This window comes from Neodiprion fabricii, chromosome 7 (genome assembly GCF_021155785.1).
Source record: "Neodiprion fabricii isolate iyNeoFabr1 chromosome 7, iyNeoFabr1.1, whole genome shotgun sequence".
Lineage (NCBI taxonomy): Eukaryota > Metazoa > Arthropoda > Insecta > Hymenoptera > Diprionidae > Neodiprion > Neodiprion fabricii.
Window position 1 is genome coordinate 7,177,363 of NC_060245.1, and position 12,118 is coordinate 7,189,480.

General features: G+C 35.4%; 1 protein-coding gene across 2 annotated transcripts in view; it reads right to left on the bottom strand.

Moving 5' to 3' along the window:
• LOC124186439 (protein eva-1 homolog C-like) overlaps positions 1–9,801 on the bottom strand; it is a 74,897-nt gene extending 65,096 nt beyond the window's left edge. Inside the window, exons 1-2 of one of the 2 annotated variants that reach the window (XM_046578173.1) lie at positions 9,542–9,801; positions 7,674–7,990 (exon numbers count right to left, since the gene is read on the bottom strand). In XM_046578173.1, the coding sequence (XP_046434129.1) occupies positions 7,674–7,746 (73 nt within the window). In that variant the 5' untranslated portion in view covers positions 7,747–7,990; positions 9,542–9,801. Of the gene's footprint in view, positions 1–7,673; positions 9,051–9,541 lie in introns of those variants that run through there. The other variant, XM_046578175.1, reaches the window with a different exon arrangement.
• Positions 9,802–12,118: the final 2,317 nt, after the last annotated feature.

Below are 12,118 nucleotides of genomic sequence, written 5' to 3' on the forward strand. Positions count from 1 at the left end.
ATATTGGATGATATTCCTGAATCCAAGGTTAGGTTTAGAAAGATGAAAGCGGTATATTTCGGTCGTCGGTTATTCGCGAAGCTTCGCGTATCAATATCAACGACTCGAAGACCATCCCCCTTAACGTCCGTTTCCAATAAGCCGGCTTTTTCCACCGCGTCTCCTTATTATATATACGATCATTAAACTTCGCCGATAACAATATTCAAATTTTATGCGATCGCGGGCTCCGCGAAGCCGGCAATTCGTCCCAATTCCCTCCGTCTCATATTTTTCAATCAAACAATCATTCTCCTCGTCACAACTGCGAAAACCGTCGTCTATGGCTTTCCAATCAACGCTTCTCGATCTGCACTTGAATACGCCAATCTATTTCTACGGGAAATATTCTGCCGATGACTTTTACCGTCCAATTTCGGAATGGAGGTCAAGTGGGAAAAGACGCGGATAATATCGCGGTTTTAATTGGCGTAGAAATAACGTTTTATCATTTTGGAGAGTTGAAAATTTGTGATAATTCTTAGTTTTATTTTCACGAATCGAGTAACCAATTTATCGAAATTTCGGGATACAGAATCTTCCGATCAACATTTATTTCGGATAAACGGTTTGACTGCCCCTTCAATCAATTACACTGAAAGAAATTTTGAAAATTGTGTCTGTCACATTTTCTAAACATCCGTGAGGTGACAAATTTTTTAGAATGTGACATTCGCCAAACGAAATTCCTTTCGCGAATATACGGAAAAGATATAACGTAAAACAAAAATTAGAAACAATAAAATAGTCTTGTTATCTGTAGATCTGGATTCAAAATTGCCTCAAAATCGTTTAAATTTTAATAACTGTGATTTTTCTGACCTCGTAGACAAAATTTTTTTCGGTTCCTTAGCTAAACAAATACTTGTAAATTTTTTGGTACTATTTCTAAAACTTGATATCGCGGCAGAATTTGAGAAGTCCGTATTATAGAATCTTTCGAGTTTATATCGCACAAGCTATCAACGAGATTTTAATTCTTTGTTTTTATTTGGGCTGTCGTGGAAAGAATAAATTCCATTTCTTGTATGCTTTTAAAACTGTTTAATGACTGACTTTTACCTTTTTTTTTTTTTCAATTTACGTAAATCCGTTGCGATATTTCAGAAAACTATAAAGATCCCGAAAAAAAAACCCAAGACAAATGTTGATATAAATGTTATTCTTTGCGTCAAGTAAACATTTACCATTTATTTTTAGTTTTTCTCACAAGAACATTTTCTTACGCAAAGTCAAGTTTCGAAATAATGTTCTCAAGTTTGGATAAATCAGTATTCGTGATATTTGGGAGAAAAAAAAAAAAAATCACTTCCGTCGATCGAAATGTGCAGATAATTCATGAAAAATTTTCCTAATTCTTTGTTAATTTTGAAAAATGTAAAAACAAAGCGACAGAAGCGAAGTCTCTTCTGTACACCCTGTTTGTTCTCCGAAACTAGATTTTTGAAAGTCTCTAATAAATATTAGGAAAGTTGATTGACCAAAAATCGAAACACTCGCTTTACAGCGGAAGCGATTTTCTTCCGTCATATGCAAAATGTATTTTTCCATCGTTATTCGACGCGGTGTCAAATTAGCCGAACTGTGTTTGGTTGCGATAATTCAGAATTTTCAGTAAACGAGAGACGGAAAAAGCTCCCCAGGTGTGCAGTTTAATATTACATCCGCGTACGTACAATTCCGCAGGGCATCAATCAAACGATCAAATTGCTTTTTACAAACCGCGGAGCAAATCGCTCGGCGCTTTCTAGTTACCGAATCACACGCGTGTATTTATTTTCGTTTTGGAGGCGGGGTGGAAGTTCCAAAATTAAAAAGTTGCGAAAGCGGCCAACTCCGAATTATTTGGCGGTGAAACTTGAAGTAAAGAAGTCGAACTTTGGAGGAATAACAAAGTATCGAAGGATCGGAAACCAGACGGATCAAAGTTCCGAATATTCAAGTTACGATGCAGCAAAGTTCCGAAAAGTGAAGTTCTGACGGAGGAAAAATTCTGAAAAATAAACTTTCGACGGAGTGAAATTCCAGAAATTAAAATTCACGAGTGGCTGTAGATAATCAGAAAAACTGACAGTCAGAATGACCGGGACTCCGATCGTAAAAATATCGAAAATCCAAAACAGAAATGTCAAAGTGGTGAAATTTTACCAAGCCAGAAATTCACAGAACTGAAAATCTACGATTATTCAGAATTTCGATCTTTCGGTTTTTCGGAATTTTCTCATTTTTGCACTTTCGAAATTTTGCTTTTTCCGAATTTTGAGCGTCTGGTTTCTGACCTTTCGAAACTTTCATGTTTCGTCAGAGCTTGATTTCATTACTTCAACCTTGGCCATCAAAAAATTCCGAATTAGGAGGTTTTGGAACTCTTCAAATTCGAAATTTCAACTTCGCCCCTCGTTTTGTCATGTCTGCTCCGTTTTCGGAACACGATAATTTGTCAAATGGGGGTGGGGGTTGAGCGCAAGCTTGAAGAGCCAACGTAAAGTTCTCGATATAACCGTGCGGCTTGAAATTTTATTACGATTACCATTTTTGACATTGATTCTGAGCGAATATTGCCCCGAGGGAAATTGTTATTCAAATTATATGAGTCTCACATTTTCCTTCGTGGACGATTTTTTTTTTTTTACCCCCAACTTTTACCCGGATATTTTTCGGAGGTTTTCATTAATTTTCAACGATATAATTAGTCAGACGGAGTTCTAATGAGAACGATTTTTTACACTTTCCTTTCTGCGAATTCAACGGCGTTTTTCCGTTTTTTTTTTTTTTTTTTTTATTTTACTACAGATTTACGAAATACAACTTCGAGCTGATGTTTCGGTTTCGCGGTATTTTGAATTGTTTTCTCTTTGAACCCTTCAATTCACGCTGAAACGATTAGGGTTCCACCTTTTTTTTGGAGCTTTTTACTTATTGAACTACTTTTTTGGTAACAACTGCAGAATTTTTTGGTTTCACATGGTCCCTGAAATATTTCCAAGTCTAAAAAGAATACGAAATTTATTTTTAATTATGTATTATAAATTAGCACATTTGAACAATGAGTCGAAGTTCGTACTTTTCTATGAAAAAAGCGTTTTCTGCTAATCTGCCATTAAAATCCGAATGCCAATTTTGACACAAACTTCATACGTGTCACGAAATTTTTCTTCTCGTTGTTTTAGTTTGTTCGTCGTATTTGATCCAGCATTCCGATTTTTCGAATTTCGAGTTCAGATTCGTAATCAGCGACTCCAAAAGTCCATTAGTGCAAAATTTGGAGTCAATCGCATGTAAGGAAAAATTTCTGCACGAAACGGTTAAATTCGTTTCTCTACATCAGTCAATTGAAATAAATTTGTAATTCGCGCAATTCCTTCATAAAATCACGCAATTCTTGGGCGAAAATTTACACTTGATTAGTTAAGAATTTTCTAATTCTTCTCTTGAATCCGTGTTTCATTCATCTTAAATTTGTAAAATTTTGACATCATCTCGAACATCTCGTACGTACAGAAAAATAAAGAAAATCAGTGCAATTCACTCGAGAAATAGAAATGATAACTCAAACAAACCATGTCGAATTAAGTGCGACTCAATAAATTTCAGCCGCTTCTTCTAAGCCTCGATTCAGCAATCTTTTTGTCTATCTCTGTATAATCTTCAAGTAGACTGGCATTACAAACCCTCGTAACGTTGATTGACGATCGTTTGCAGTGAGCTTAGAGCTTTCTTTCACCCCGTTAATTTTCCACAGTTATGATTTACCCCGGTTGTACAGCGAACGCACTTTTTATGCCGCAGGCTAGTCCGGTTTAATTACCCTGCTCGTTAATTATTATCTTTTCCCACCTGAAACAGTTTCTCTATCAAATATCGCATTTCAACTACGCCTGCAGAGTCGAATAGCTTCAACAAACTACAAAAACTATTATTGTCAATATATAATAACATTATTATTATCTCACCACTGCACAGCATGATAAAAATCGGAATACCGATATCCTGTTTTAAAAATTACGCTGGTTCGTTGCTTCTATTCATTCGTAATACATATTTTCATCCATTCAATCCAATGCGAACCTTAATAATCCAGCCAGTCAATATTATGCGAGACTTCTGAATTTTGAGCGAAATTTGTAACCGGGCGTCTTTGATTTATTTCTCTGATCGTTCGTGCTTATTCATGAATATACATGAAAAATATTAAAGGTTACTAAATTCACCAGATGAAGTTAGTAACGTTAATGTAACGGGATATTGAAACTAAAATCATTGTTTCGATAGTTGAGAACGACTTTGAAGGAGTTCACTTTCCAAACTCTGAATAGACTTTGCTTGTTAAAAATAGATCAGTCGTTTCGAGACGATCCTACATTTGCGAAGTAATGATTTTTCTAAAAATGACCGATTAACTTCAATGAGCTTCGCTCTCTAAATTATTCAGATGTACGTTCATCGGGTAAGTCTTCGGCAAACGGGTTATAATTAGTAATCTCATTAATGAGCGTTACGACGCACGGACGTGTTGAGAGATAAATATGAGAAAAGAATAAACTGAAACGAGTTGAAAAATTCAACCACTTATTCATTCCGTCGCGCATATTTCACTTGAAGCTCGTCACGCGTATTCCAGAAATTTTCACCTCGTTGTTACGCGCCTGTTAGTAATTAAATTAACGGGGGCCCGACTAAGCGAGGCATTGTTAATTAACGTTGAGTTGGTTTTTGAGATTTTACTCAACTCATATACCTACTAGAACGAGGATTAATTCATCTACTCTGTAACACTGTTTGGCTTGCCGGATTGATCGTGTAATTTATTTCTAAAATCACCGAGTAATTCAATTGCCATTTTATGAAAACAAACGTCCGGAAAGTCAAAATTTTACCAAAAAATGGAAGGACCTTTTCCTACTAACTTGTAGTTGGTAACGAATTCATTAAATTGAAGTACTCCGCTTCAAATGCCTGATTGAATTATACAATCAGCGTATCATTATATGGGTAATTCCACGCCGAGTCGACCAATTTGTCTGACCCTCGTGATTTCTGATTTTGTTTGAAAAAATTTCTGAAATTTTCCGAACTCTGAAACAGCACTCCGAATTTAGAATTTTTTTTTAATCCACTGCTTGGATAGGTATAAATATTCACAGTGATTTTAAAGCAAACCTTTTTTAAAATTCTCGAAAAACTCTCAAAAACTGTATTTCTTATCCCAAATATTTCAAGCCGGGCCATAATGGGCCAATTTTTTTTCATTTTCTTCCGCACTTTTAATTTTCTCGGTCATCCAAAATATTATTTATACGATTATCCTGATATAATCTCAAAACTTCTATTTTTCACTTGGAAAATTTCTAGACCGGGTTCATTATAGAGCAATTTTTGTCAATTTTTTTTCGCATACTCAAACTTTTTTTTTATCAACTTCACAATGAAACCAGTCTAGAAATGTTCTAAGCGAGGAATAGAAGTCTTTGGGAATTTTCAGATTGTTTAAACATCGTTTGAATTGATAAAGAAAAATGATATACGAAAAGTTTGAAAGAGAAAATATAGTCTAACAGAATTTCTGGAGGAATGTAAAAAAAATTTGAAAATCACTCTCAATATTCGTAAATAATCAACCAGTGAAATGAAAAAGTCGGAAAAAATTCAGGGTACTGTTTCAGGGCTGGAAAAATTGCACAAAAAATTTCGAACAAAATCAGAAATGATGAGGGTCAGACGCTGGTTGGATTGGCATGGAATTCCCCATATAAAAATTCGATGATTGCTTTACCTTTCGTTCGGTGTAAAAAAAAAATAAAATCGCAGGTACCATTCGTGAATTCAGATTTGCGAGAATTTTCTTTTCATAGGTAGAATAGGCTTCATGTTTATTATTATCATTACTTCTTTTCCGTATTCATTGTGAAAAACTGGCCGAATTTTCAGTGACTCGATTGAAAATCGACGAGAAATTGTGTCCTACGGGACCTTCGAGGGTTTCGTTCCCTGTCCGATCGGTAGTCCGGACACGATTCAAGAACGAAGCAAAGTATATACGAGTAAGAAAAACTGTCGCTCTTATTAAGCCTGCCGCTACGTTATCTTCAAGGGAAAATGAAAATTCGTGATATGAATAAAGATTCGGCCTTGACGATTCATTGTTTTCTGGATTTGACGGTGTTTGAACATTTTTTTTTTTTTTTTTTTTGATTTTTTTTCCTTCAAACCGACTCGTGATTGTCAACGAAAATTGAAGTTAATTGTAGGGATGATTTTTTCTTTATCTGTCTTTTGTAGAGAAAGAAAATTTACCAATGTGTCTCTCTTTGAAATTCTACGGAATTACTTTCTGTTTTTTTTTTTTGCATTTAGTTACATTTGAGGAAAAGTACACGAATTTGTTGATAAATTTTTCTTTCTTTTTTCATTCTTCAACGGAAATTTTTCCTACCATTTTGTTCGAGTGTTCATTATAATTCATTGATTTTGAAATTCGCGTGTATTCGGTCATTGGGAAACAGAATTATTTTGTACGAAATTATACCTCCTATGTATTTTTGAGGTATCAAATATCATTATCGGATTTATTTTAATCTTAACGAGTTTGATAGAAAAACGCAGTTAAAAAAAAAAAAAAAACATAAAACAAAACCTATCCAGTCAATCAATACATTTACCTACTATGGTATTTTTAATTTTTTTCGAAAAATTACGCATACCATTTGGAAAAAAATGCTTTTTGGATTTTTCATATTTCTTCGTCTTATTAATAGGAGACTAAATTTTTTTATTTGATCAATTCTTCCGTCCTCATTCTACACAACTTTCTAAAGCCTAGATTGTGGTTACTCAAACGGGGACACAGAAAAGCAATTTTTCACGAATGTTGTTGATTGCTTAAAATTCAATCGTAAAAATGGGTAACAGCAGCAAGTGGAGAAAAATTAACTTCTGAATTCTTTTCATCCTTCTCCAGGAAAATTTGGACAAAAGTACTCATTTAAATAAAGACCAGAGCAAAAGTGAAAATCTGTAAAAATTTGTAACGTATGATAATTTTTTTTCAGTATATTCGGATACAAAGTGACATTTTGTTGCATTCAAATGCAAAACGATCGTAGCAACACTAAGATAGCGGCCACACACGTGGAAAACCTGAAAAACCTGGAGACCTAGGAAAACCTGGAAAACCTGGAATTGGAAAAAACTGAAAATATCAGTTTCCTATCATGGGAATTGGAAACGATTTTTCGAGGTAAGAAATTTACTTTTGTTTTGTCACAAAAATAAACCGGCTTATACTGACTTTTTTGTACAATATGTTGTTCGTCAATTCGAATTGAATTTGAACCGAATACAGAGTTGATAAGCCGAACGATTTAGGCTTTAGTACTTTACTAGAACTGGGGAAATATGAGGGAAAATTAGGTTTCAGGTGCTGGCAAACTTGGAAAATGTGATGGAATTTGTTGTCCAAAAAATTTGTGGCCACCCTGACTAGTGAACTAGTGGCAGTGTCGCATTTCGATTCCTTTGAATTTGAATAAAGTTTTCGCATCGCGCATTAATGCCAATTATCCTACGTTGATCATAATTAAGCAAATCAGTTGCCGCCGTCAAGCTTTGGCTCGATAAAACTTTCACAGGCTTACCCATATAATCCATATCAGCACGAATGCTCGAGAGGTGAGCCATTATGTAAATCGTGGCAATTCTCCAGCACATGCTTGCACCTTAAATTCACTCACTATGGTCGACAGGTTCCATTTTCTCACGGTACTCTTACCCACCTTCCTTCTATCCGCTCAATGCGTCATCGTGTACGATATGCGGGGCATTTTTCGTCCGTGAGAATATTTTCGAACATATTTTGTTACATCGGAATTCGCTGTTGGCTGTTGAATATTGGATTCTAATCAAGCTTCTGACGTTACTGCGACGAATGTCGACAGAAAAAAATTACTAGTATCTGTGAAGAAGGATCGAAAATTTACGCAGTGGTGAAATAACGAGAGAATGAAATACGTTAGTTTATTCATGGTAGAAACGTTAAATTTTTCCTTCTTTTTTCCTAGAACTTTCATATAAAACTTATTATCTCCCCAAGTGAAACTGAAATCTATTTTAGAGTGTTTTAATCTGAAATCTCGTATATTTTTTTGGACCTTAAGTCAAGGATCAGAGGCAAAACTCATTCAAGACTCTCTTCTTCTCACTAATTTGGTGAAAAGTTTCTGAAACTTTAGAGATTTTTAATATTGATAGGAACGCATCAAAGTTACAATTGATGACAACGTGGGATCCAATGCCCCAAGAAAATCAGAAGTTCAAAAACTATAATTGAAATTAAAGAAAATAAATTAACCGTATTAAATGAACCGCGTTTACGCTTATAAAAAATAATCCGAGTGGAGAATCTTTAGTGTTTGTTAACTTTATCAGGATCGAATCATCCTTGCGTTTTTTTTTTTTTTTTTTTTATACAAACATCGTATTTTTTGTACTTTGATAAATCCAAGCTAATTATTTCTTTTGTAATTTGATTCTTCAAAAATTTCCAGAAATGAATATTCAATCACCTCGATACAGGTGTACTGCTGAAGCGATACTTGATTAATACAATCCGATATCGATTTTGCATACAGTTTTTTAATTAATTAAAAAGCTTTAATGGAAAAATCTCAAATCAGGGTATTTTCACACAATTCTTTTACGAAAGTATAACCGTCAGCTATCATTAATCGAAACCAACGGATCGGTGCTTTTCATTTATTCATTATGATCGGACCAACCTTATTCGGTGAAAGTTTTCAGAAAATTTGAAATATTCTTTAGCGTTCAATACGAATTTTTCCGGCTTCAATTCACCTTTCGTTTCTCATATTTATCACTTATTCTTATTAGTTCGAACACCTGCTTATAGAATTTGGTTCTCATTGCGTCCCACATGCAAGGATATGAATATAGCCAAACTCCACGTTCGGTACACAATGCTGGTCTTTCGAAAGGTGTCTCGAGCCCTCGATACATACTTTGACATTTCTGAAAGCTTCTTTTCGGTCAGTTCTCAACTTTCGAACCTGCAAACTGAGTTAGAATTGAAAATGTCCTAGGGGCAAAAAAGAACAACTTTTCCCAAAAGTATCATTATTCCTACCGACATAATAATCCCTACGGATAAAGCAAAACTTTTATTCACCTCCGGTGGGTCGAGTTAAAAAAATAGAAGACTATGGTACAGAAGGAAAAGAAAAAATATCAAAGAGTCGAGAAACTTGCAAAAAAGCTGAACAAAATAGACAGAACTTTATACACCGTGGTTGATCCCCACTATGTACGCCGAGCGTTTTCACCAGCCAAAAGTAAACTCCGGAACGCAGTCAATATTATCGTACAAGAAACAACAAGCCCCAAAAAGGCGACTGAATGAAGATCTCAAATTCCGTACCAGCTGTGTTCGCATAATAAATGATAAATTATTATCAAAGCTGTGCGGTAAAATTTCAATAACTTGCCGAACATTTGAGTACCCATCATTGAGCGGAAGAAAGTCGACGAAACAAACAATCCTCACTGCTAATCACTCTCACTAACCACTGTCAATGGCAAATGTCATCTCTCGTGCATTGCGACGCTGCATTCGAGTCGGTTGGCCTTTTTGATTATTCAACTCGCGCTCTCAGGGGCGATTAGTTACCATTTAATTCCCTACTTCTCTCCGGCGTGGAGATACGGCCCGAGGATCGAGGAAGCTTTCGACATCGCGTATCGTCGACCCAACGGCGCCGAAAGCTGACGGGTGACTGTCCTCTCTCTCTCTCTCTCTTTCCCTCTCTCTTGCCGTCGACGGAGTCCCCCCCACTCTGCGCGAGGAATTCACCCCCGCCCCTTCAGTCGTCAGAATCGTCGCAAGCTCCTGTTTTACCAACTTCGTTCTCTCAGCCGCTGCGCACTACAAGCCTGGAAGGAGGAACGACGCGACGTGATGCGACGCTGTTTTCATCCCCCGCCCCCCGTAAAAACTACGGCCGCAAACGTATCCCGCGATTCCAATCGGAAAGTTTATTATTGTTATTCTGCCGCCCCGGAGCGACAATGAATCGGTTTTTCAAAAAGGCGGTGATTCTGGATCACCTTGATCGGCGAGTATACAAAATTAACGTTCCGGTTCGTTTCGAGCTGAGAAATGTTCCTTTGTTCGATTTTGATGCTTGGATTTTCGAAAACTACCGCAGTTATCGAATTTAATATCTAGTCGATTTCGAGGTAACTTTAAGGCGGCGAGACGACTGTTTTTTTTTTTTCTTCAAGTTTTCTGAGTATTTTTTTAAGACAAACTATTGAAATAAAATTTTTCATAATTTCCAAATTATATCTAGCGACGTTTAAACAAACTTTATGAATTTCTTGCAAACGAAATATGGAACATAACCTAATGTAGATATACAATAATAATTTGAGATGTCAATTCACTTCACTTTTTATATAATTGTGTATAATTGTCAAATAATTTATATCGATACATATATATATATATATCTTTATTGACTCTAAATGAGCATTTTCCAATTCAATTCGTTGAAATTACTAATTTTGTGTCACCCGAAGAATATTTCATACCGGCAAAACGTTTTCATACTCCCCGATATTCGATGAACAAATATGAATTTATGAAAATTCGCTGATGTATTAATAATAACTGAAAATCAACGGGTACTCAATCGTATCGGTAATTCTCGACTAATTCACACAGATAGATACCGAGCTAATTTAATCGTGATTGGAATTTATCGCGGTCGAATTCGATGCAGTGATTAATTAATTATAATACACTAAATACTTTCGATTAAATCTGTTGAATGCAGACGGTAATTTCGTCGAAAATGGAAAATTTGAAAGAATTAATAAGAACCGTCGTTTTGCCAATCTTGTTAGAGATTTCGCAAACATGAAGGATTGAAAAGTTATACCGTACATTTTTCGAAGAAATATCAAAACCCGAGGAAAAGATATCGGGAAAAAAATGTATGAATAATACTTTAAATGGAAAAAAGCATCAACGTTTTTCGCGGTGAATTGTAGAATTCAATAAGATTCGTATCCTTGAAATTCCAGGTCCGCAAATAAGATTTCGCAAACTGCGCTGCGCGAAAACAATTTTGGTTTTTCATAAATTTCTTTGCTAGTTCTGCGGAATTTTGAATTTCGACATTTATACGTCAGAAATTTAGAAATGTGCAAAAGACGCGTGACGTCACTGAACCGGAATCACAAGAGATTGTGTTTAAATGGCAAGACTTCCCGATGCGCCTCGCGTTTGTCAGCATAATTTTACGCTGGCGCGGCAGCCTTTGTTGGGTTGAACAGAAAATAAGAAAGAAGGAAAAAAAAGAGAAAGGACCGGAAATTACAGTTCATCAACTTGTATAATAATACAATCCTGCAGTGGAAGTAATTTCATGGAGAAAAAGTCTCGTTCGAAAACTCAATTTCTACCCACTGCGCGCTTTGTATATATACATACACACAAATTCTCATATCGTTTAATTTTGTTTACGGTTGGTACTAATGATGTTTAATATCCCTTTTATATATGTGCGTTCATTCGGAAATTGCGAACGAAGTGGAATCAAAATTAAGTGCCTAATAAATCAACCATGAATTAGACGTATTTGGCCGGAATAATACGGAAGCAAACTTGAGAAGTGAGAAAGAGAGATTCAAAATTTTTCGTCCGAAAAACAGTTTAGTTTTTCGTTAAAAAATCCAATCCGTCATAGAATATAACTTGCGCAAATAATTTTGCACGTATTTTTTCGAGTCTTTATTTTAAATCTCAGGATTGAGTAACTAACTTCATGGATATCCGATCGTCAATTTCGATTCGTAAGAATTACAGACTCTTGACCTATTTTCTCATGTTTTTCTCAAACACACGATACGCGAATGTAAACGAATTCCATTTAGAAAACCGATTATGAGTCATTTTTTAACTAGGTTGTTGCATATTGATTCTTTGTGAATTAGCAAAAATTTGCGATACGTAATATTGACAAAACAAAAAAAAACATTTGACGTCTCCAAAATAAAAAGCACG